Raw genomic sequence first — 27,165 nt, forward strand, 5'->3', positions numbered from 1 at the left:
GTCAATTTCCTTTAATGGTTTGTTTTGCTATGACTATAAATAAAAGTCAAGGACAATCTTTGTCTCATGTAGGCCTGTATCTCCCGAGACCTGTTTTTAGCCACGGCCAATTTTATGTTGCTGTTTCCAGAGTTACGAGCAAAAAAGGTCTGAAGATACTTCCTTTTGACAAAAAACACGGAGTGCGTACAAGTACAACAAACGTAGTTTACAAGAAGTGTTTTCAAACATATAGATTGCGTTAAAAAATCATTTCTGTAAATAACGATTTGATGCCTTCATATATGATTAGTTAAATATGTTTCGTTATTTTGATTCTTTTTATTGATCATTAGTTATGCTATCAAGCAATTAATGCTCCCGTGCATCATGCACGGGTCCTAAAACTAGTATAATCTTCTATAATCTCATATATATGTGACCATGTCAATAGGAATGCTAAACAAATTTGGAAAGTAGTTAGTATTTCAAATCGTATGCAATATTTCAAAAACATATCATTTATCTTGTATATTCTATATTCAATTATTTTTTACAATAATCTTAATTAAAAAATTATATATTATATCACTTTTTAAAATGAAAATATATTATTTAGATTAAAATATAACTCATTTATGACATGGGTCACAAATCTAATTAATTTCATCTGACAGAGAAACTACTCCATTGAAAATATTGCCCACATGCTATATTTGCATAAGACTCAAATGTCTGAGTTAATTGATCTTAGTAATCATAGTTTTATTAATTAAAAAAAGGAATTAGACACTTCAATTTGACATACGCTTAACTAATGAAATTAAAACTTGAAAACCACGAATAATCCATAATTCAACAAGTCCAAAACTCTGCCTTCTTAATTTTGGAAACGCTTTCAAGAACTACTGTTGGCGAAACTTGTCCCCTAATAGTAACCTTTTTCGTGTCCAGGTCTATGCTGAAGGATGTTACCCCTATCACAAAAAAAAATTAGTTTAGTTAATTTTTATAATTGTATAATAAGAACAAGGAAATGATAAAGTAGAATAACATTACACATGCATCTATATAGATTCGCGGACATTAATTAGGTAATTTAAGTCAATACGAAGATTATAGTTATTTTTCCTAAAGAAAGAGAAAGATTATGGTTATCTTCTTACTTGTTGTGTTATTAAAATAGTAAGGTTACCTGATGTATTTTTCAAACTATAGGGGTAACTTATGAATTTTAAAATAGGGGAGATATAACCTAATCCCTACTCCCAAACACAAGTAGGTAGTAAGATTCAAACTTGTGATTTCAAACTAATAAGGTGAGTTGGCCATTACTTCCACCAAGCAAGCTTGGTTATAATGTATACTAGCCTTTTGTGCACGCGATGCATGCGATGATATTTTTAGGCCTAATACTAAGTAGTAAATAAACTGAAAATGCAAGTTAGTATGTAAGTTCACCTCTATTTTGTGAATAAGATTCTTCCACGTTCTTTTTTTGTTGTCATTCATTTTTGTGATTTTGAATAGTTTTTTGTTTCTCAAGTCTTATATGCGCATGTTCTTTTATAATCAGTATGATGTTCTTTACTATATATCGTCATGTTCTTTTTTTTTTTTTGGTTTTATTCATTATTTTTGTAATTTATAATAGTTTTTTATATGGATTTCAGTAATTTCTCTATGATCCCAAAATTGTAACCGAAAAGTATAATACAATTTTAGTTTTTTTTTCCTTGTCTAACTTCTAAATTCTGATTTCACAGGATATTTAAGAATTTTCATCATTTTAATTTTTCTCCTTTTCTAAATGTTCACACTTTGAGTTTCAATTATATTTGAAAGGAAATTTAAGTTTTTCATACACAATCTGATTTTGCATGAAATGGTCGTTTTTAATTTTTCTCCTTTTCTAAATTTGAACACTTTGATTTTCAATTATAGGTGAAATGAAATTTCAAATTTTTCATACACAATCTGATTTCGCATGAAATGATTTTTGCAAAGCATTTTATAGAAATAAAATACAATTATTTGTTCATTATTTATACTTATTTATTAAAGTGTTTTTAAATAATATTTGATTGTAGTTCAAAGAATCTTATTTCTACAAAATGGAGGTGAACTTAAATACTAACTTGCATTTTCTTTTGTTTACTACTTAGAAATAATTAGGCCTAAAAATGTCATCGCACGCATCGCGTGCATAAAAAGCTATGTATGTGTAGTCGTCAATGATAATAACATGAAACATATTTGTTGACCAGTGAAAGTAGAAGCTAATCAAGCAGGTATTTTATTTCTATAAAGTTATAATAAGAGGAAACTTTAATTTTCCTCATATAAGCTAATCAAGTAGAAGCTAATCAAGCAAGTATTTTGTAATTTAGAAAGGAAAGGGGGGCAAAATAGTCAGTTCAAAAAAGGACACCGTTGTTCCCCCCTTCCCTTATGTAATAGAGATATGATTCTCGAGCAAAGCATATTAGAAAGTTCCTAAAAAAAGCATAATGAAAAGTTAAAATAATGATTTGAAAATAATTATAGCTCATTAATGACAAAGCATTTATGTATATATTCTGACTCTTCAGAACTATTTTCAATGAAATTTAAAATAACTTTTTCTTAATAAAAATATTGTACAATAAGTGTAAAAGTAGCGCAACATATACACTTAGTTTATAAAGTTCTGTGTTTCCTTTTGTGAGTACTCTCTCCGTTTCCTAAAGATCTTCCTTGTTACTGTTCCTACAGATACCAAGAAGGATCCATCTGTGTGGGTGTGGGGTAGGTAAAGTAAGAGAGAGAAATGGGTGAAGATAAATAAACAAATAAAAAGAGGTTAAAGTAGGAGAGAGAAATGGAGTAAAATTGAATTAATAATGTAATGGTGGACTATATGATAGAGACATGAGAGGGTAAAAATGAAAAAATAAATTCCAAATAAGGAATAAAGTCAAAGAGGGAAGATCTTTTGGAAATGCACTTAAACTGATTAGTGCTTTTTTCCAAAATTTTTACCCCTTTTTTACTTTTAGCATTACCCTACCCCTTAAATTGATTCCCCACCCACCCCAAGGTTTAGGATTACCCGATATCCCTCTATCATACAACTATTATTATTATTATTAATAATATATTTTATATTTTATATTATTATATTTATTATTACTATAACAATAATAATGTTTATTATTATAATTATTATATTTATCATTATTATTACTCCTTATTATATTTGCAATTTTACTATTATTATTATTATTATTTTATGTATTATTATTGTATTAATTATTATTGTAATTATTATATTTATTATTATTGTAATTATTATATTTATTTATTGTAATTATTATATTTATTATTATTATTGTTATGTTTATAATTATATTTATAAATATTAATTTAATACTATTATTATTAAATTTATTAGTATTTATTATTTTTATGTTATTATATTTATTATGATTACTATAATACTCCATCTGTTTTCTAAAGATCTTCCTTGTTACTGTTTCTACATATATCAATGAGAATCAATTTGTGTGGGGTGTGGGGTGGGTAAAGTAGGAGAGAGAAAGGGGTTAAGATAAATAAACAAATAAAAAGGGATTAAAGTGGGAGAGAAAAATGGAGTAAAATTGAATTAATAATGTAATGGTGGAACATATGACAGGGACATGAGAGGATAAAAAGAGGAAAGAATTCCAAATAAGGAATAAAGTAAAATAGGGAAGATCTTTTGGAAATGCACTTAAACGGAAAGAGGAAATATCTTTAGAAAACGGAGGGAGTAATAAATAATACTCTCTCCGTTTCCTAAAGATCTTCTCTCTTTCCGTTTAAGTGCGTTTCCAAAAGATCTTCCCTCTTTTACTTTATTCTTTATTTGGAATTTTTTTTACCCTTTTTACCCTCTCATGTCTCTATCATATGGTCCACCATTACATTATTAATTCAATTTTACTCCATTTCTCTCTCCTACTTTAACCCCTTTTTATTTGTTTATTTATCTTAACCTCTTTCTCTCTTCTACTTTACCCACCCCACAACACACACAAATGGATCTTCCTTGGTATCTGTAGGAACAGTATTAAGGAAGATCTTTAGGAAACAGAGGGAGTAATAATTAATAATAATATTATTGATTTATTATTTAATTATTATTTATAATTTATCATTACTAATATTGATTATTATCTTTGAATTTTATTTATTATTTTTTTAAATTGATATTCTTATTTTTATTTATTTATTTATGTATTATTATTATTAATTATTATTATTATTATTAGTATCATTATTATTTTTATTATTATTTTTTATAATAATCATAATAATATTAAAGGTAGTATATTGTAAATAATAATAGTAATAATTTTTCATTTCCTTTAATATTCCTAACCAAACAATATTTTTAATTCAAAAGAAACCCTTTTCATTGTCCTTGTAACTATTTTTCATACCATTTCCCTTATATTAAGGTAAAAAAAAAAATCAAATGCACTGAGAACTCCTGCTTAATAGAAACTTAAGGACAATTGAATTATTATACTAATAAAGTGTAACACCCCAAAATAACGTGGAATCACAAGATGGAGAAATGTGACAAATTATGAACATAATGCGCACCACATGACTCAAGGCATTATGTACAGAATATAAGCACTGTTCATCCCAATTAGCACTTCCTCAAAAAGACAAGCCACAATAAAAGCCGAAACAAATTGTAATAGACACAATGTCCCTCTGTATTGTTTTGGTCAGTTTTTCTTCCAACTTTAACTATACGCATTTGTTAATATATTTCTTTGAATTTAAATATCTTTAATTATGACAATTGAATATTAATAAAGTACTCATTGAAACGAATCACACAAGAGTCAAGACCCTAATGACCATATAATTTCGTATATAGTGGGAAGAATGTAAAAAATTCTCTCTAACTATAAATAGTCTCAAGATTCTAAGCAGAGAAGAAAAAGAAAATCCAAAGTGAGTACCTTCCATCCTTGATAAATGTTTCTTCACTTTACCAGCACAAGCTTGGCAATGGAGAGAGACTCTTAGGACCACCACCTGTGTCCAGAGAGCACCGATAGAAGGAAGAAGTTAACAATAGTCGCACATGTTTTTCTTGTAATATTAGAGCTCAAGGGCCAACTACTAACACAACTCCATGAGTTGTATTAAAACTTTTTTTTTACTCAATTAGTTGTTGGCTCAGGCGATATTCCTAATAATTTATCAATGTAAAATTGAATTATTGAATCAAACACTTGAGAAAAGTGAAAAAAAAAAGAGTTACAGACATTGGATTATGCTTATGAAGTGGTCTTCCAGTTTCTTTTAAATTTTCTACATAGTAAACTATAATATGAATTATTCATCAATATAACTCGGCTTCTAAGAGAGTACATATTTATAAATATATAATTACTTAAAAAAATATAATACAATCTTTTTTTTAGATGTAGGTTAATGTGTAAGAATACAGTTGATGTAGTGAAATGGTGTAGTAGTGTTAGTTATGGTGGTTACAAATTGAAGAGCTTTTGCTTTAATATAAGATTGTTGAAACTTTGAAAGGTAGGACACAGAATTATTATCAATAACTTAATGAGTATTAATATATAAATTTGTATTTAATTGTCTTAAATGTATTTGATTGTCTTAAATAGAAAATTATGTTGTCTTTAAATATATTATTTTTCCCATAAAAATCAATATGTGATAATAGAGTAGTTGGTTAGTGCATTTGTATCTCAAATGAGAGGTCATGGGTTTGAGTTTTATAACATACATTTTTATTGTTTAATATTTATCATTTAATTGTGTGGGGGAGGGGGAATAGTACATGTGACAGCATAACATGGGTTTGTCTTGGGTTTTATTAGATATATACTAGCCTTCTTTACACACGATGCGTGCGTAAATTACTTGATGAAGAAATTGTTTTCTTGGTATATTTATTACTTGCTAATGGATGTTGGTATTGTTATTGCATTTCAAAAGTTTAGGTAAAATTAAAATTTTATGTCTTTGATTTTGTAATTGATTTGAAAACTGATTTTTAGTTATGTTAATTTGTTCTTCAATCATAAACTTTTTCTTTCAATACACATATTTTTATGAAAGTTTATTTAGCTACTTTGAATTTCCTTTGATATACATATTTTAAATTAGGAAGGGCTATGATTGAGGAAAATCTCGAAATCCTAATAGGTAATTTTTTTATTGAATGAAGGGTTAAAAAGTATTTTCAAAGGGGGACACCATAGCTCCCCCTTGGTTTATACTCACTCAGTTTTCTAAAGATCTTCCTTGTAACTGTTCCTACAGATACCAAGGAGGATCCATTTGTGTGGGGTGTGAGGTGGGTAAAGTAAGAGAGAGAAATGTGTTAAGATAAATAAACAAATAAAAGGGGTTAAAGTAGGAGAGAGAAAGGGAGAAAATTTGAACTAATAATGTAATGGTGGATCATATGATAAAGACATGAGAGAGTAAAAAGGGGGAAAAATTCCAAATAAGAAATAAAAAAAAAGAGGAAAGATCTTTTGAAAACGCACTTAAACGAAAAGAGGGAAGATTTTTAGAAAACGGAGAGAGTATAATAGAGATATATGTAGATTTTAATACATTGCTCACGTCAACCAAAAAAAACAGTCACACATGATATTAAAACCTTTGGCGGAAGAAGGAAAATTAACAAAAAGTTTCAGCTGTAAAGAAATAAAAAAATCAAGTCACGTTGTTGTAGAGGTCAAAATTCACTGACTTTGATCTTAACATATTAAGAATATTGGATAATTAATGTGAAAATGACTCTGCTTGATTGCAAATACTCATATATATATATTATAATATATTATATATATATATATATATATATATATATATATATATATATATATATATAATATATATATATTATATATATATATATATATATATATATAACTGAGTTCATATGAGAATGCATACTTATATGAGAAAATGGGAAGGTCATAGCTTATGCATCCCGGCAGTTGAAGCCATATGAAATCAACTACCCAACACACGACCTAGAATTGGCCACAATAGTATTTGCCCTAAAAATCTGGAGACACTACCTTTACTGGGTGACTTGTCGAATCTTCACTGATCACAAAAGCCTCAAATACATCTTCACCCAGAAAGACCTTAATATGAGACCGCGCAGATGGTTAGAGCTCATCAAGGAATATGACTTAGTCATCCAGTACCATGAGGGTAAAGCCAACGTCGTTGCTGATGCGTTAAGTCGCAAGTCTAGCCATAGCCTGAATACATTAGTCGTTGCCGACAAACTTTGTGAGGAGTTTTCTAGACTCCAGATAGAAGTTGTTCATGAAGGGGAGGTAGAAAGATTGCTAAGTCTAAAATACTCCTCACAACTTCTATCTGGAGTCTAGAAAGCTCCTCACAAAGTTTGTCGGCAATGACTAATGCATTCAGGCTATGGCTAGACTTGCGACTTAACGCATCAGCAACGACGTTGGCTTTACCCTCATGGTACTAGATGTCTAAGTCATAGTCCTTGATGAGCTCTAACCATCTGCGCTGTGTCATTTTAAGGTCTTTCTGGGTGAAGACTTATTTGAGGCTTTTGTGATCAGTGAAGATTCGCAAATCACCCCGTAAAGGTAGTGTCTCCAGATTTTCAGGGCAAATACTATTGCGGCCAATTCTAGGTCGTGTGTTGGGTAGTTGACTTCATATGGGTTCAACTGCCGGGATGCATAAGCTATGACCTTCCCATTTTGCATAAGAACACAACCCAACTTCTATATATGAACTCACTTCTATATATATATGGCATACTAAAAAACAAAGAAATAGTGGTAAAGAAAGAATTGAATACATTGAGATTGCAAGATCAACACTCAATAGGTGTAAGTGACCCTCCTGACTAAATCAAAATTTTCTTGCTCGTAGTAATTTATCCTACTAAATAATGCTGCATGAATGGTTTCACTCCATTTTGCGGAATGCCTAACAAGTTCCTCTAAATTCCATCCACGTCAATTTCCTTTTTGTCAAGGTGAATGTTTCTTATGTTCTCTCTTTTCATCCCAAAAACATCATTTTTTTTACTTTGAATATACGGTTTTTTCACCAAATACCCCCGACTTTTCAAAAAATTCACCTGGTACCATCCATGTTTTCAAAATTCACCAGGTACTCCTAAGTTTCAAACTGATACACGGGGTACCCTTAACTACCCTTAATGACTACCGGTGTTAACCGCAGTTAGTTAATAACCCTAATTAATGTCTAATCCTAACCCTAAACCCTAAATCTAACCCTAACCACCCCTCCCATACCCTCCCACCACCCTTGTAGCCCCCCCACCCCAGCCCCCACGCCTCCCCCACCCTCTCACCACCCCTGTAGCCTCCCCCACCCCTCCCCTCCCCCACCCTTACCCCTCCACCGCCGCTCGACCATCGCATCCCCTCCCCCACCCTCGACCGTCACAGCCCCTCCCCTGCCACTGCCGCTCCGTCGATTTTCGTTGCTCCCCTACCATTCTATTTTCGCTGGCCAGATTTCCCCCACCCCGTCGATTTTGTTGCTCCCCTACCCGCCGATTTTCGCTCCCCAAATCTTCGTCCACGCCGCCGTTGATCTTCGCTGCCCATAGCTTCGTCCACGTTGCCGTCGATCTTCGTTGCTGCCCAGATGGTGGCTTGTGTGGGATGCCCAGATCTTCAATTCGGGACTTAGGGCGGGATATGCCGAGAAAGATGGTAGGGAGGGGGTGGGGAAATCGATCGAGGAGAGTGGGGGGTGGGGACGGGGTATCAACGGGGTAGGGGAGGAGCAAGGGCCTGCGGGGGTGGGGGGTATCGACGGGGTGGGGGAGGCTGCAGGGGTGGTGGGAATGTGGGGGAGGGATGGTTAGGGTTAGGTTTAAGGTTTAGGATTTAGGATTAGGGTTAGCTAAGGGTTAGGATTAGGGTTAGCATTATGGGGTTAATTAGGGTTTAAAATAGAAAATTAGGGTTAATGACTAACGGGGATTAACGTCGTTAATCATTAAGGGCATCTGAGCGAGTGTATTAGTTTGAAACTTAGGGGTACCCAGTGAATTAGTATAAAATTTAGGGGTACGTGGTGAATTTTGAAAACTTGGGGGGTACCAGGTGAATAGTCTGAAAACTCGGGGTACTTGATGAAAAAACCGTTGAATATATATTGGTAACTTATATTTATCCATCAATTATAACTGTTGACGTACGAAACGTAAAATCTTCGGAGCATTGACTGTCATGGAGCATTGCTCGGACCTACTATTAACAATTTTATGATAAAAAAATAATATCATAAGATTGAATAGTTTAATAATTATAGTTTAATGATAAATTTGAGAATGTTTTGTCAGATAAGACCTATTAAAAATAACAATTTTGTTGGAAAAGGTCTAATAAAGCTTTTTTTTTGTCTAAAAAACCTATTATAGTACTTTTCTTTGTTAATTCAAATCATCTGGACATTTTCGGCCAAAAAGACTATTTTTCGCCCTTGACTTATTTCCTCCTATTCTCATTAAATGGAGCAACCAAATTTGACTTTTCCCCCTCCCTTTCACGTAAAATGAAAAAACGTCAAGGCCGAAAAAAAGACTTTTTTAGCCGCATAATGTTGATATGGTCCAGAAGTGACAAGCGGAAGTAATATAATAGATTTTTTAAACAAAAAAGTTTATATTAGATCTTTTCCAATAAAATAACTATTTTGACAGGTATTATTTAACAAAAACTTCTAATTTGATAATCCAAACTTTTATCTGCAAATTCACTTTGCTCTATATAAGCGACTAAAACTGAATTCTACCAAATTTTAATCATGTGTGAAAATGATGCAACTTATGAACTGAACTAGATGATTGAGCGAGAACTAGTATCGTATAAGAAAAAAATGTAGTTGTAGAGTACGTATCACGGAGGTCTAGAGCTGCAACTGCAGCGATTTTCCATATTACACAACTTCCTAAAGTTCTTTAGTATTGAAAAAATACTTGAGATTCTCCCCACCATAAAAGAAAAAAAAATGATACATGACTGTGTTTGAGAAACAAAAGAGAAGAATACTCCAATAACATTAACAAAATCCCATCTAGTTAAAGAAAAAAAGGCTCCCACAAAAAAATAAAAATCCAGAAGCTTCACGTATGATTTACAGGGATATTTTCCAAGTTCCACGTATAACGTATTACTGTAGAGTAAGTCATATATATTGTTAAGCTACAAATAAAAAATTAAAAACTACCCTTTTTTTTTTGGTTTCCAAATCAGTTCATAAAATAAATTCTAACCTGAAACATGTCAGTTGAATCCGATGAACTGAGTTGCAAAGATCTTTGCTTCTTTAGCAGCTTATGAGAGACTTGTAATCCTTGATCACCCTTAAGATTCCCCTTTAACAGCTTATCATCTGACTCAACAAGCCTAGAATACTTAATACTATTCCTACCAATTCCACCCTTCTGATTAACCACCATGGCTCTTCCATGCGCCTTACCGGGCACGACAACCGACCGCATACCATCCGGCATACACGCAACAGCGGTTGATGCCGGTGACCGGCACATGAACCCTCTCATCTTTACCTTGTTGTTCATAGTTATTGTGCTCAACTAAACTATTTTTCACCTTATGGAATGTAATAGTAGTGAGCTAAAGTGAGGTGAACATGGTGTTTTAATGACTTAGCTAACTGACTGTTGGCAGAACTGTCTGTACCCTTAAGCGTTGTTTGGTTTAAGAGAGATCAGAAACAACAACAACAACTCTCTAAAGTCACTTTCAAAGGCTTAAATGTGTGATAGTTAATAGCCTAGGTTAAATTTATACTACTGATAGAATGATTTACTTTTTGTTAGTAGAAACTGTTGAGGGTGTATTCATAGAAACAGACAATTCTTTGGCCTTGGAAAGGAATAAATTTCCGAAATTGTAAAATCAAACAAATTTTTAATAGAGCACACCAAATATTGTAGCTCTTGCGTTAATAGTCGTTGTCTTTTCTGCAAGGAGTTAAATGAGTAGTATTCATGTAGGGTCTGTAACATCTGGCATTCCAAGTACAGGAATAGATCAAACAGAAGGAGAAGGATGGAAGAATTACTAATACTAGCTATTGACCTTGAGGACCAGTCACATGCACGTTTTACTTTCTTTTTTTCTTTTTCTTTTTTCTAAATAAGTAAGTAGATTCATTGATTCCGTCAACATAGATCCTAAACAAACTCATAGCTAAACAAACCAATTAGGTTGGACTCTTTGGCATAAGAGCATTGTTATGTCCTAATATTTGCTCAAACTGGAAAATGCAGGTAAGATGTTTGCCACTGTTATCTGGAGATCAGCTAAGGAGAGTCAGGTAGCAGTAACTACGAGCATCCAGAGGTTTCGGAAGATTTTTCAAAAGGAGTACATGTTCGTTGAGCAAGACTCAGTTAAAAGAATTGCCACAACAGCTTTTGCCTAAAAAGTAGGACGAGACTTATGGTTGAGCAGAAGATGAAGTTATTTCCTTGATTTTAGGAGATAGTGGCAAAAGAATAGGAATCTGTTGTAACGGGTAGAATAGAGCAACGTTGAGTAGAATTCACTTGTATAAGTAGAGAAAAAAATCATCTAAGGGAGGGACAACTTGAGATCATTTACATTTAGTTTACACTTTGTTCTCTACAACATTCAAAAAAGTACTTAGCCTAAGCTGTAATTCTCTGATATAGTGGATTGGTGGACTCATTTCCACTTGCGGTTTTTTACCCTTCTTCCTGGGGTTTTTCACGTCACCATCTCTTGGTGTCTTGTTTCTTTTCGCATTGTTTATTTAGTAGCTAGCCTTCTTTCTTGTTGTTAGCTAGATTTCTATTACCTGTAGATCCTCAGCTAAGTTTTGCCTATGCAAAATTTGGCATAAACAGTTTGGCGCCCACCGTGGGGCTTTACAGCTAAATTTTTGTAAAAATCCCAAAAAGAAAATATACGCATTTCATTCTAGACAAAAAAAAATATGGCTGATGATGCTGCCGAAATTATGAAAGCCGCTTTACTGAAAGCTCAGGAAGATCTTCGTGGCACTCAATCTGAATCTCAGCAGACTATTGATAGTCTCAGGAAAGAGCTGGAGTCCGTCAAAAGCAGCAAGGCGCCCAAGCCTCGTGGCCAAGGACTGATCCCCCGTGACCTCAATCTCAATTATTCCAGCACCAGCAAGGACGAGGAAGAAGGAAAAGAGACCAGGTTTGATGAAGAGGAAGAGGAAGCAGATCCTGCCACTAAGAAGATGGCGCTCCCGGAGTCTCAGAATAGAAAGATACTCCGCATGCTGGCGAAGTTGCTTGGAGCACCAACTCCCGTGGCTGAAGAATCTCGTAATGGCTACTCGCAGTCCCCCTTCGTTGATGAAATCGCAAGGGCCAGGATCCCCAAGAAGATCAATGTATCCCAGCCTCATAAGCTGTATGACGGAGCTGCAGACCCTTATGATCATGTGGCGCAATACAAGCAGAAGATGTGGACCTTATCCATTTCTGAGCACCTCCTAGAGGCCACCATGTGCAAATCATTTGGAGCCACCTTAACCGGACCAGCTCTGCAGTGGCTGATCAGCCTAAAACCAGGTAGTATCCCAAACTTCGCTCCTTTAATTAACAAGTTTTATCTGCAATTTGCTAGCAGTAGGTGACTAGAGAAACACACAGGCGACCTGTACCGGATCACTCAGAAAGCAAATGAAGTTGTGAGGCAGTACCTGGACCGGTTCAACAAAGAAATGATCTCAGTCAAAAGCCTTGACGTTCCTACCGCCATTGAGGCGTTCAGAAGGGGCTTAACGTACAAATCCAGGTTATATTATGAGTTGACCAGGTACCCCTGTAGCACGTTCGAGGAAGTTAGGGCCAGAGCCATGGCTGAAATCCGCGTAGAAGAAGATGAGGTGTCTAGATATGTAGGCGAGCCCAACTATGATCGAAAGGCTCAAAACCAGAAAAAGAATGACTGGCGTCACCAACCGTATCAAAAGCGTGAAACCAACAACATAGCCAATAAGGCCACAGGTAAGTCAGCTGACAATGATTATCCATCTATTGCTTCCTATTGCTTTAACATAGACGCAAGAGGCGTAGTGAACGCGCTTGAAAAGTTGGGGACAACAGCCAGATGGTCACGCAAGAGTGATAGGCCGGATAGGGAGAAAGACACCACCAAGTGGCGCAGTTACCATGGCGACCATGGCCATCGTACGGAGGAATGCAACGCCCTCAAGAAAGAAGTGGCGTGGTTGCTGAAGAAAGGTTACCTAGAGCACCTCATGGGAAAGAAAGGTCAGCAAGGAGATAAGAGTGGCCCTAGCCATAAGCAGCCTTGCCCTCCACCTGAGCCTACGCATGATAAGGTAATCAATTCTATCTCTGGTGGATCAGAAATATGTGGACTAACTTATTCTGCAGCTAAAGGATTCGCCCGAGAAGGCTCAAAAGCTGTACCAAAGCATTACAGAAATGCAGAGGAGAAGAAGCTCAGAAGCATGACCATCAGCTTTGACGAGGAGGATGGAGATGAAGAAGCTGATCACCATGACGGTCTTGTTGTATCCCTCACCGTCAGCAACTGCCTCATGAAAAGAGTGTTGATAGACAACGACAACTCGGCCAATATCATATTCAGAAGTGCCCTTGAAAGCATGGGGTTGCAGGTGGCTGATATCATCAAAAGAGCAACCGTCCTATTCGGATTCAATGGCGAGCCAGCTACAACACTTGGAGAAATCACATTGCCTACCTATGCAAAAGGAGTCAACTTGCAGACAAAATTTAATGTGGTGAATTGTCCCCCAGCTTATAATATCATCATGGGGACACCGTGGATCCATAAAATGCGAGTTGTGCCCTCCACCTATCCTCAGACTGTCGAATTTCCCACCAAATGGGGAATGCAAGAAATCAAGGGCGACTGCAAGCTGGCAAGAGAATGTTATAGCATATCCCTCAAGGCAAAGAAAGAAACTAGCTAGCAATTACAGCAAAGTCTAGCGCCAGCTAAGTCTGCAGAGCAAGACGTAGATGAAGTAGCGGTGGACCCAGCAACGTCGGAGCAGACCGTTCAGATTGGGGCATCCCTACCAGCTGAAAAGAGGGAGCGGATTATTGAATTTCTAAGAAAAAATATAAGCTGTTTCGCATGAAGCCATGAAGATATGGTAGGCATCGAGCCTGACATCATTACTCATAAGCTGAACGTTGACCCCAACTCTAAACTTGTCAAGCAAAAAAGGAGAAAATTCGCACCAGAAAGGAACTTGATAGTCAACGAAGAGGTAGAGAAGCTGCTAAAAGCTGGGAAGATCAGAGAGGTCAAATACCCAGATTGGCTAGCAAATGTGGTGGTCATCGGCAAAAAGAACGGCGAGTGGCGAGTATGTATTGATTTCACCGACCTCAACAAGGCGTGCCCAAAGGACCCCTTTCCACTGCCACATATCGATGCATTGGTAGACGCAACAGCTGGACATGAGAAATTAACTTTCCTAGATGCATATTCTGGCTATAACCAGATACTAATGGACCCGGAAGATCAAGAAAAGACGACATTCATGACCAAAAAGAGGTATTTATTGCTATAAGGTGATGCCTTTTGGATTGAAAAACGCAGGTGCCACCTACCAGCGGCTAGTTAACAAAATGTTCGAGAAGCAGCTGGGAGATACGATGGAATTCTATATAGATGATATGCTAGTCAAAACAAAGCAAGCTGAAGATCACTTTGCCCATCTGCAAGATACTTTCGAGGTTCTAAAAAGGTATGGAATGAAGCTTAACCCTAGCAAATGTTCCTTTGGAGTCCCTGTAGGAAAATTTCAGGGGTACATAGTCACCCAGTGAGGCATAGAAGCTAGTCCCAGCCAAGTGCAAGCACTGATTAACATCCAATCACCCCGGAACTTAAAAGAAGTCCAGAAGCTGACTGGAAGAGTAGTTGCGCTCAATCGGTTCATATCCAAGTCTTCCAATAAATGCCATATGTTCTACCACGTGCTGAAGAAGAACAAAGGATTCGACTGGACGGCCGAACATGAAGCTGCACTGCAAGATCTGAAAGTTATCTGGCCCAACCCCCTTTGCTCTCGAAGCCAGATGCAGGCAAAACGCTTTAGCTTTATTTAGCTGTTAGTAGCAAGGCAGTAAGTGCGGTGCTATCTAGGGAAGCTGAAAGCCAACAACTCCCAGTATATTATGTAAGTAAATGCTTGCTGGACGCCGAAACCAGGTACACATCACTAGAAAAATTAGTGCTAGCTTTATACATGGCATCACGCAAGCTAAGACATTACTTTGAATCTCATCCCATTCATGTCATGACTAACTATCCTATTAAAGCGGTACTAAGAAAGCCAAAGTGCTCAGGGAGAATGGCCAAATGGGATATATTCTTAAGCGCACATGACATCAAGTATTTGCCTAGAACAGCTATAAAATACCAAGCTTTAACTGACTTTGTGGCAGACTTCAGTCCTGACCTAGCAACTGTAGCTAAAGAGGAAGTGCGTCACATTAATCAGGTAGGTAAGTCTGGAACCTGGCAGTTGTATGTGGATGGATCCTCGAATTTTAGAGGAGTTGGCCTAGGTGTAGTCCTAAAGTCGCCACAAGGCACTAGTAGAATAAATGCTTATTGCTGCGGTCAAAAAGTGGTCTATTGCGGCGGTTTTGGCCGCGCAGCAATTAAGGGGGCAGCAATAGATAATTAATATATTGTTGCGGTTTTAAACCGCAGCAATATTTGAACATATTGCTGCGATTTCTAAGAAAAAACTTCAGCAATATACTCTATTTTACTAATACAGAATAAGCATATTGCCGTGGTTTTGACTAGGAACCGCAGCAATATGTCAAGGTGTAGGTCAATTTTTTTTTTTTTTTTTTTTGCATTTTACCATTAAATTCGATAGATGAACAAAATTCAAAAAAAATAGCAAAAATTCATACAAACTTAACATTGATTCTAACACAGACAAAAAAATAAAGTGACTAACTTATATTACATCAGAAAAAAAAACAGATCTGAAATAATTACAAAAAACGAAAAAAACAGATATAAAATAATAAAAAAACGAAAAAAACAACAAATATGTAACAACAGACTTGAAATAATACAAAAACGAAAAAAAACAGATAAAATAAAATAAAAACGAAAAAACAACAAAATATGTAACAATTGGAAAACGAAAAAAAAATCTGAAAAACAACAAAATGAAAAAAAAAAACGAGAAAAGATAAGAAAAAATAATTGAAAAGGGTCCGAGTCTTCAATCTTCAAGTCGAATCTTCGATCTTCGACAAGGAACTCAAAACGCCGACGAAGACGAAAAACGAGACGACGAAGAAGACAGCCGATGAAGAACTCGATTTTCAGATCTGTTTTCAGATCGATTCTTCCGATTTGCCGACGAAGAACTCGAGACGCTGCGGTTAAGACCGGCAACTGAAGACATGTGACACGATTTCGGTGATGAAGACCGGCGAGAGAGATGAGTGAGTGATGAGTGGCCGGTGGGTCGAGGATGAAGAACGGTCGATGATGAAGACGATGAGATCTGATAGTGGGAAGCACGACGGAGAGACAACCATGGCGGTAGACGTGCGACATCAAACTAGACGACCACCGCGTTCGGATTTTACTGGGCGACGGAGGAGGAGATGCGAGAGAGTGAGGAGAGAGAGAGGAAAGCATGATTTTTTTTTACTGATCTGTGAGGAGGAAATGAGAGGGAGAGAAAGGAGAGAGAGGTGAGAGGGTGAGGAGAGAGGTTTAAAAAAACGGCTGGAGGAATTGTTAAAAGAAAGGAGGAATAAAACCCTAATTGGGCTGAGCATTTTATTTTAAAACATCATATTGCTGCGGTTTTTAGTAGGAACTGCAGCAATATGTTCAAAAATTAATAAAAAACTAATATTTTAATATATTGCTGCGGTTTTTACTGAAAACCACAGCAATACATTTGGTCAAAAAGCTAACTTGAGTTAAAAAAAATTTCCTGTTGACACAATATTGCTGCGGTTTTTGTCCGAAACCGCAGCAATATCCTTATTTCATATTTTACATTTTTTTTACGTGATATATTGCTGCGTATGGGTAAAACCGCAGCAATACTACCGCAGGAAATAGCAATTATTCTACTAGTGAGGGGACATGATAGTGCGTGCTATATGTTGTGATTTTAAAGCTACTAACAATGAGGCTGAGTATGAAGCCTTAATCGCAGGCATGATATTAGCATATGATTTAAAGGCTAACAACCTACATGTGTTTAGTGATTCGCTACTAATAGTAAGCCAGGTAAAAGGAGAATACGCAGCCAAAGATTCGAAAAATGGCGTCGTACCTGGATTTGGTCAAAGAAAAAGCCAAGCTACTCGAAGAGTTCAGCATAAAGCAAATTCTAAGGGACCATAACACCAAAGCCGATGCCCTAGCCAACCTGGGATCAGCGCTCAGAAAATGCGATTTCAAATCAATACCAATAGCTCACTTAAAACATGTAAACGTCGCACGACAGGATGATAGCTGTGAAAAAAGTACCAGCTAGACCCAGCCAATACTCGAGTACTTGGACAAAGGCATCCTAATAGAAGATAAGCTGGAAGCCATGAAGCTGCAGATGAAGGCTATAAGGTATCATGCCATCTCTGTCACCCTATTCAAACGAGCCTGTGCCAGCCATGACTTGCTGCAAAGATGCTTAGAGAAAGACCAATGGGAATCCATGCTCAAAGAATTTCATGAAGGAGAATGCGGATCCCATGCAGCAAGAAGAAGCTTGTCAAACAAGATCCTAGCTTACGGATACTATTAGCCGACAATGCTCCAGGATGCAAAAAGGTACGTGCAGAAATGCGAAAGCTGCCAAAAGCATGCAGGTATGTCCCATCAACCAGCTGAGGTATTGCATCCCACCTTGACACCCTGGCCTTTCATGAGGTGGAGAATGAACATCGTGGGAAAACTACCTGTTGCCCCAGGGCAAAAGGTCTTCATGCTAACACATATAGATTACCTCTCCAAATGGATCGAAGCAGGGGAATTCCAGCAGGTAAGGGACAAAGAAGTGATATCTTTTTGCACACTAACATTATTTGCAGGTTTGGAGTACCTAGCGAGATCTTTGTGATAATGGATCACAATTCATAAGCGACAAAACGAGGCAGTTTTGCCATGAATGGAACATCAACCTGGTAACCTCGACGCCCAGGTACCCGCAAGCAAATGGGCAAGTTGAGTCCAGCAATAAGGTAATCATCAACGGTATCAAGAGACGGTTAAAAGCCAAAAAAGGAAGATGGGCAAAAGAGTTGCCTAAAGTACTCTTGGCCAATAGAACAACACCAAGAGGCGCTACAGGAAGGACTCCCTTTTCCCTCGTGTATGGGTGTGAGGCAGTGTTACCTGCAGAAGTGACCATCCCCACAGCTAGATATGGCCTATTGACTCCGGAAGCCAACAATGACGAACTCAGCTATGACCTTGACACCATTGAAGAGCTAAGGGATAATGCGCTAGTAAGAATGGCTGCCCAGCAGCAGGTGGTGGCTCGCAGTTTTAATAAAAACGTAAAGGCCAAAGTGTTTAAAATAGGAGACTGGGTTCTCAGGAAGGTGTTTCAGAATACTCAAGAGCTGAATGCATGTAAGCTGGGAATCAGCTGGGAAGGTCCTTACCTGATCGACCAGGTCGTTGGAAAAGGTGCTTATCCCCTAATCACTAAGGATGGAAAGGCAGTACCTAGAAGCTGGAATGCTTCTCACCTTAAGTTGTATCATTTTTAACCTGGAGCAAGAGCCAGGTTGTTCACCGGCTGCAAACACCAGAATCCCAAGAAAGGTAACCATGCTTCACAGCTAGGACATCGGTCCGCAAGGTAAGCATGATCCTTTTATCTTTGTGAATTTATGCTTATACATTTGCTAAGGAAAATACTCACTTAAGCATCGGAGGGCCGTTGGCCATACTAACGGCCAACCCTGGTTTTACCCATGTGCAGATAAGCGCAAGGAGGTCGCAACACCTAGTCAAACAGCTAAAGGTTGAAGCACCTGAGTTTAGCTATATGGTCGTAGCACCAAGAAAACGGGCCCAACCAAAGGAAAACTCGAGTCATCAGGTAAGAACATCACCAAAGTTGAGAAATGTAAATGTGCATGCAAGAAGAGATGTTTCTTAAAATCAAAGATCAAAAGTTCAAAAGATCAAAAGCAAGTTTGTTTCTACAAAGACACGTTGCCCCCATAGGCAACGGTAAAAAGTGTTCAAAACTAAGAAACTAAGAAATTAAGAAATTATGCTAACATCATCGCCAGTGGCCTTGTCCTTGTCACCTTGGGCAACACCCTCTAGCTAAGCAGCTGCATCTGGAGACTTCGCCGTAGAAGCTTCGAAATCATTTGGTTTGCCACCTGTAGCTAGAGCTTCCAGAGCTGCCATAGAGTCCAATTACAGGTATCTATCAATGTAGGAATTGATACCTTGGTCATCCAGCTTCTTAAAGTGTATCAGGTATGCCAACTTAGCAGTCTCAATAATCTTGGCCTCAGCTTGGACATCCAGGATTCTTTCGTCAGCGTCCTTGATAGCTGCTGCCAGCTCCCCCTTGAGGCGCCCAATTTCTTCCTTAGCAGCTTCCACTTCTTTCTTAGTTGTGGCCACCTTCCGGTCCTTCTTCAACCTCTCATTTTCAATGAGGCGTACCTCTGCAGCCAGCTTACTTTTGACATCTAGCTTCGCCTTCTTCTTTTTCTCATGGTCTACTTGAAGGCTCAAATTGTCTTTTTGGAGACGGGACATTTTGGCAGAGAGAGAAGCCACGTTCCGTAGGCTATCCCGAGCAGCTTGGCAGTTTTGAGCAGCCTGGCATAAAAGAAACAGAGTATAAATATAAATGTATGCGTTGTAATCTGGCATGTGCCCAATAAAGTAATCAGTAGGGTATGGCTTACCTGCAGTGATGACTGCACTGCGTGATTCAAAGTAACTTCTGGATCTTGTCCTCTGAGCCTCTTTTGCGCAACTGGGAAAAGAAGCTTTTCAGCTGAGGGCTAGATCCCGCCTTCCAAACCTTCTTCAGCTAGAAAGTCAGTAGGTAAGCTTATGATAAATTCATCCTTGTCAGCCTTGGATGTTTCAGTTGGGATATCGATGACAGTTGGAGCAGTGGACGAGCGTAGCTGCTTGCGAGGCGATTTTCAAATTACGATTGGTCGGAGGAGGCTGCTGATCTTTTTTTGTTCTTAAGTCTATCCATGGCGTCTTCATCATAAAGGTTGTTGGATCTAACTTGAGCTGCGTTCAATAGCTAGCACAGCTGAAGATTAAAGTAATACTTCAGAATAGAAACCAAAGTCATAATGCGTGATTACCTGAAGACATTGAATCTATGTGAGAGGAGACTTTGGAATCTAGCGGGGTAATTTCAGCAGGAGCAAGGTAAGTACGATCTTCAAGAGGTAACCTGAACAATTCAGCTAGCCTTTCAGCTTGTTTAGGGATTTGAGAGATTATAGCACCAACTCTTGCAACGAAAACAAGGTAAGAACCTAGTTAACTCATTTTTAGGAATAAGAGAAAATTGAACGAATATATACCTTTGTTAAACCATCCCCTAACAAGAAAATTCCTAGCTTCGCCAGTGAATCCTTCACTACGAAGAAATATCTAGTCTTCCATATAGAATCAGAGGCATTTGTTCCTTCTATCAGTGGTGGGTGAGGTACCTTAGCCCTAAGGGTAATATTTCCTGTTGCTGATTTCCTAACACTATAAGCTGTTAAGAGTTCATTCAGGGAAAGTGGAGGTTCCCATGTAAGGGATTTTAGAACTAGGCAAGTCTTCCAAAGGGTTGGCATCAGCTGGCCAGGAGAAAGGTGAAGAACCTCCATAAAAGATCGAGTAAGGGGTGAGAAGTTGTAGTTGTAGCCTAAAAGGAAGGGATGTTCGTAAAAACATATGTAGTCTTCTGGGCAGGTTTCAGGTCTGCATGTGGGAGAAGGAACAATAATTTCGTCGCAATCAGGGAAGTTTCCCAGTATTTTGAGTCCCTCAATGTCTTGAGCAACAATGGAGGAAGAAACATCTTCAATTGCTCTGCCCATTGGAAGATGAATCGAAAAATACTTCGAAAAACAAAAGAAAAGAAAACAGAATTTTACCTGTGAAAGAGAAGTTTCAAGAAGCAAGAAGAGAGTGTCATTTCAAAAGCAATTAGGAAGCCTTAAATACTTGGGGTACAACGGCATAAATCTCCAACGGATAAAAATTTAATAAGCTTAACAGTTTTTCTTTTTGCTACTTATGTCAAATCAGGTAAAAATAAATTATCTCTTCTAAAGGGATATCATCCCAAGGTAAAAATTTCTTATCTCTTGAGGTAAAGAGATAGATTTTGCAAGCGTAATAATTTTATCTCAATTCTTCTCATAGACTGATATTTTTTACTAAAGTGTTTGTTTTCTTTTGGTAACTTGTGAATTTAACTAAGTTGCGCCTAGGTTGGCATCACAAGTTAGGGGCAATTGTTATGTCCTAATATTTGCTCAAGCTGCAAAATGCAGGTAAGATGTTTGCCACTGTTATCTGGAGATCAGTTAAGGAGAGTCAGGTAGCAGTAACTACGAGCATCTAGAGGTTCCGGAAGATATTTCAAAAGGAGTACATGTTCGTTGAGCAAGACTCAGTCAAAAGAATATTGCCACAGCAGCTTTTGCCTAAAAAGTAGGACGAGACTTATGGTTGAGTAGAAGATGAAGTTATTTCCTTGATTTTAGGAGATAGTGGCAAAAGAATAGGAATCTATGTAACGGGTAGAATAGAGCAACGTTAAGTAGAATTCACTTGTATAAGTAGAGAAAACATCATCTAAGGGAGGGACAACTTGAGATCATTTACATTCAGTTTACACTTTGCTCTTTACAACACTCATAAAAGTACTTAGCCTAAGCTGTAATTCTCTGATATAGTGGATTGGTGAACTCATTTCCACCCGTGGTTTTTTACCCTTCTTCCTGGGGTTTTCCGCGTCACCATCTCTTGGTGTCTTGTGTCTTTTCGCATTGCTTATTTAGTAGCTAGCCTTCTTTCTTGTTGTTAGCTAGATTTCTGTTAGCTGTAGATCCTCAGCTAAGTTTTGCCTATGCAGAATTTGGCATAAACAAGCATGTAAACCGTTCAACAACAAACAGCGAATTCACGTGTACTCACAACACATTACAAACTATCCAACCACCTATGATCTTTCCTAGAAATCTGCTTAGGTAATACAAAAGTAATTCTGAGTTTAGTTTCATTTTTGATACTAATAACACTGTTAGCTACAATAGGAATACAATGACTCCAATAAGCTCCATTACTACATTTTCAAACCTGGTATAGAGTTGCTGCAATGCCTGCCAAAATCACCTGCTTCTGAAATTTTGTCTTTGAACTCCTTCTTACCTATCTGCAACTCCAGACTAGCTATATGTAAACCCAGCCAAACTTTAATCAACTTCAAGCATTCTGAGTTGAACTTACATGTGAAGAAAAGGTGTGAATGATTTTCAGCAGCAGTCCCACAAATCAAACAAAAATTTGTACTACTGACTCCTATTTGCTTCAATTTTGGAGTAGTTTGTAATCTCTGCTGCATTGCAAGCCATAAAATGAATTTGTGTTTGGGTGTACTCAACGTGTTCCATACAATCTTGTCCCATGAGACTTTCTCCTGTGCTCCAATAATCTTCTCATATACTTTATTGACTAAATAATGAGTCATATTACTCATCTCTTCTCAAGTGCGTGAAATGTGCTTTCAATTTTTCCTTAACTTCACAAACTTTTCTCCAATACCAACTAGCATAATTCCTAGGAGAAAAACTCCACGAATATGCTCCCCTAATATATACTTAATGAACCCATTTAATCCAATCATTGTCTTGTTTGGAAGAAATGACCCACAAATACTTTTCCATACTAACTAGGTTCCATTTAACTACATCTCTAAAGCCCAATCCCCCTGCTTTCTTCTCATGACAGGCTTGAAAGTGAAACGGTCTCCGATCCACTTCATAAAAAAGATTTGCAAATGCTAGCCACTTCTTTCAACACATTCTTAGGCAAAATGTGTAGCTCTCCCAATATCTATGAAAGCTAATAAGAACATAATTTATTAGCTGCACTCTAGCCATGTAGGAAAGGTTCCTAGAACTCCAAACCCTGATCCTTGCTGTCATTTTTCAATTAACACCTCACTTTGTGCTGCAAATATCTTTTTGGAGCAGATTTAGACTCCAAGATATATGAATGGTAAAGAGCTTCTAATAACAAAACTAAAAGCCAGAATAAGTCTTTGCACTTCAACTTCCTTCATTCCACACATGTACATTGCTGATTTATGTGTGTTGGCTTTGAGAACAGATGAATCATGGTTTAAAGTTTGAGAGCACCTAGCAACAAGTAAGTAGATGCATATTCTCCTTTACAACAGAGAATTAAATCATCTGCAAAACATATGTGAGTCTATTTGAGTTCCTTGCACCTAGGATGAAACTTCAATTGACTAAGCTCACTCATTTTGTGCTGCGTCCTATAAAGATTCTCCATGCGTACAACAAAAGAAGGGGAGACATAGGGTCACTCTGTCTCCACCCTCTCTTCGCTTGGAAAAGGTCCTTCATAGCTCCATTAATGACAAGTGAAAACCTAGGAGTGGTCACACATTCCATCACTAGTTGTCTGAACTTGGAAGGAAAGCCCAACAGCTCCAACATTTCCGCTAGAAATTTCCAATTGACTGTATCATTAGCCTTTTGAAGATCAATCTTCAAAAGACAACTAGGTAATACAGATTCTCTCCCATAATGCCTCACCATATCCTGAATCACCATCATATGGTGTACAATATACCTTCCATGTACAAAAGCTCCGTGATTCTCTAAAATTAAATCAGGAAGGATTTGTCTCAATTTATTGTACAATACTTTTTTAATGTATTTGTATATAGTATTACAGTAGGAAATTGATCTGTATTCAGTAACATTTTGTGGACACTTCACTTTAGGTATGAGTGTTATTGCAATTGTATTCACTTCTTTCAAAAGCCTCCGACAGTCCCACTTTGCAAAACATCTTTCACAACATCAATAATATCTGCACCCAATATCTCCCATTAATCCTTGTAAAAATGGAAACCAAATCCATTTGGTCCTGGGGATTTAATCCTAGGAATTGAAAACAAAGCATGCTTTTTTTGTTTTAGTAAAATGTAACTCATTACCAAAAGTGCATACGCTTCGAAAAATACAACCTAAACTCTACCAGTACAAGCACAAGAAGAGCAACACCAAACTACAACAATAGCATACAAAATGCAACTACATAACAGTAATACTATCTTCTAATTTTTGCAGCTAGTTTTTATCATTCGTAGACCATTTTTCATTCACCTGCAATCTAACTCTCCACACCACCTCCTACTTAATACTAATGCAAACTTTCTCAAGGCGTGGCATTGCTTCTTCCCATAAAGCCTGGTTTCTAGCCCTCCATACCCAATACACTAGAGCAGCCAGAGGTGCATAACAAATATGTTGCTTCTTTTTACTTCTAAATCATCTTCTCCATTTCTTGTAGGAAGTATATAAATATTCATCATTGGCATACCTCACACCTAACTAGTTCATAATCATAATGAAAACTCTTCTACTAAACTGACATCTAAAAAACAAATGATTGCAACTATCTGTTGGGTATTTAGAGTATCGGAGTGTTGGTTTTCATGGTTCGTTATGTTAAGTCACATAGTATAAGGTGTCGTCACTTGAAGTAACGTGTGGATTAGAGTTGACTAATGTACGTAATACATTATTGAAAGGGCGCTCGTTCAGGCTCGGAGCGTTCGCACGAAATCAGCAGGGAATCGAGAAAAAAACGCAAAGTGATGAAAAGGGAGGAGGAGCGCAAACTCCTCCTTGGAGTGCTCGTTCCCTTAAGGAGCGATCGCTCCTTTGAGGAGAACAAGCTCCCCTGTTCCTTCGGTTGTTCTTGCGGTTTCTCGAGTGACGGTTATTGTTGTATTTTGCTTCTTTTAAAACGTTGCAAAGGCTCTAATAAGTCATATTTAAGATATGTGAATGAAAAGAAACCAGAGAAACTCTCTCAAAGTTCCATAAGCACAAGTTTTCTTCATTACAATAAATTCTTATTCTCTTACTCTCATTCTATGAATTTCATAACGAGCGTGATCTTCGTTGTTATTCTTTGTATCTCGGAAGTGAATTCCTTGTAACCCGTGCTCAGTGTAGGGTAGGAATATTGCTTATGGGAAAGTATCCCAACACACCTAGAAGATTCATTGTTCATCTTGTAATCATCTTTGTCACCCTCAATCTACTTCTAACAATCCATAAGCAATAATACTTGAAGATGGCTACGGTACGTGAGATGACTTCGAATTTTCAGAAACTTGACAAGTTTGAAGGCGTGGGTTTTTGTAGATGGTAGAAGAATATGCACTTCCTTCTCACTTCTCTTTCGGTTGCATATGTCTTGAGTACTCCAAAACCCAAGTTTGTGGAAGAAGAAACTTTGGAGGCCTCAAGGAGAAGGAACAAGTGGGAGAACGATGACTACATATGCCGTGGTCACATTCTTAATGGTATGTCTGACACTTTGTTTAATGTCTATCAATTCTATGAATCTGCTAAAATGCTTTCGGATGACCTTGAGTCGAAATATATGGCCGAAGATGCATCTAATAAAAAGTTCTTAGTTAGCAATTTTAATAACTTTAAGATGGTTGAAACTAGGCCAGTGATGGAACAATTCCATGAACTCCAAAGGATTTTAGGAAGCTTTAAACAACACAATATTAGTATGGATGAGACCTTTATTGTATCTTCAATAATTGACAAATTACCACCAAGTTGGAAGGATGTTAGGAATACTGTTAAACATAGAAAAGATGATATAAATGTGGAACAATTGGGTGCTCATCTTCGGATTGAAGAGGGCATTTGGGTTCAAGATGGACAAAAGGAGATAAATCCTAATTCTTCTACCATTAACATGGTGGAGGATGGAAAAGTCCAAAGACTCAAATCCTAAGAAGAGGGCTAAGAACTACACCAAAGGCAACAATTCCAAGAAGCCTAAGAATGGTGGAGTTGGTCAACAACGTGGTTGTTGGGAGTGTGGCAAGCCCGGACACTTCAAGAAGGATGGCTTCCTTTGGAAGAAGAAGATGAACAAAAAGAATGAGCAAGGTGGAGGGAAAGGCGAGTCTAGCCAATCCCAAGCCAAACAAGGTACTTGTGCACAATTTTCATGTAATTCAGATTTGAATTATGTGTGTACGATTTTTGAAATCTTTTGTGTACAGGATGATTGTTCATGGTATATCGATTCGGGAGCTTCAAGGCATGTGTGCAAGGAGCGGTCTTCAGTCAAAACCTTCAAGGAGGTGGACAATGGAGAACTTCTATACATGGAAAACGACTCTACAGCTCAAGTTCTTGGTGTAGGACAAGTAGAGTTAGTTTTTAGTTCCTGAAAATCTCTAGTGTTGAGAGATGTTGTATTGGCTCCGAAACTTAGGCGCAATCTTGTATCTGGAGCTATCCTGAATCGTATAGGGTTTAAAATGGCTTTTGAGTCGGACAAGTTTATTTTATCTAAAGGTGGTTTGTTTGTTGGACTTTGTTATCATTGTAATGGTATGTTTAAACTTAGCATTTCGAATGCTTTAGTTAACAATGTGTGTGTTATTAATGACAATTCTTCTCTTTGGCATTTAAGACTTGGTCATGTTAATTATAGAAAGTTATATTCTATGGCTAAGGATGATTTAATTCCTTCTTTTGATCCAAGTATTGAGAAGTGTAGAACATGCATGCTAACCAAAATAACCAGTAGTTCTTTCCCTAATAATGTGGAAAGAGATACTAAGTTGCTTGATTTAGTACATAGTGATCTTTGTGATTTTCATAGTACACCGTCTTTAGGAAACAAGAAATATATTTTAACATTCATAGATGATCATTCACGGTTTTGTTATGTATATTTGTTGTCCACTAAAGATGAAGCCCTAGATAAATTTGAGATTTATAAAAATGAAGTAGAA

At 37.2% G+C, this 27,165-nt stretch overlaps 1 protein-coding gene across 1 annotated transcript; it reads right to left on the reverse strand.

Annotated features, from left to right (window-relative positions):
- Nucleotides 1-484: 484 nt before the first annotated feature.
- Nucleotides 485-10,994, reverse strand: LOC104901580 (heavy metal-associated isoprenylated plant protein 7). Its single transcript, XM_010689170.3, has 3 exons — nt 10,322-10,994; nt 4,983-5,058; nt 485-956 (listed from the first exon to the last, which is right to left on the reverse strand). The coding sequence occupies exons 1-3, from the start codon at nt 10,625-10,627 to the stop codon at nt 835-837; spliced, it is 504 nt and encodes a 167-aa protein (XP_010687472.2). The 5' UTR covers nt 10,628-10,994; the 3' UTR covers nt 485-834.
- Between the last annotated feature and the right edge of the window lie 16,171 nt (nt 10,995-27,165).

The sequence above is a fragment of the Beta vulgaris genome, chromosome 8 (assembly GCF_026745355.1).
Source record: "Beta vulgaris subsp. vulgaris cultivar EL10 chromosome 8, EL10.2, whole genome shotgun sequence".
In the NCBI taxonomy this organism is placed as follows: Eukaryota; Viridiplantae; Streptophyta; class Magnoliopsida; order Caryophyllales; family Amaranthaceae; genus Beta; species Beta vulgaris.

What these genes read in the sequence shown, in the direction of transcription:
- LOC104901580 (XM_010689170.3), bottom strand. Translation starts at nt 10,627, where the DNA reads ATGAACAACAAGGTAAAGATGAGAGGGTTCATGTGCCGGTCACCGGCA. An exon ending in ATTCAACTGACATGTTTCAG is followed by an intron (nt 5,059 to 10,321) that starts GTTAGAATTTAT and finishes CTCTGGACACAG; the next exon opens with GTGGTGGTCCTAAGAGTCTC. An exon ending in ACATTTATCAAGGATGGAAG is followed by an intron (nt 957 to 4,982) that starts GTACTCACTTTG and finishes TTTTTGTGATAG; the next exon opens with GGGTAACATCCTTCAGCATA.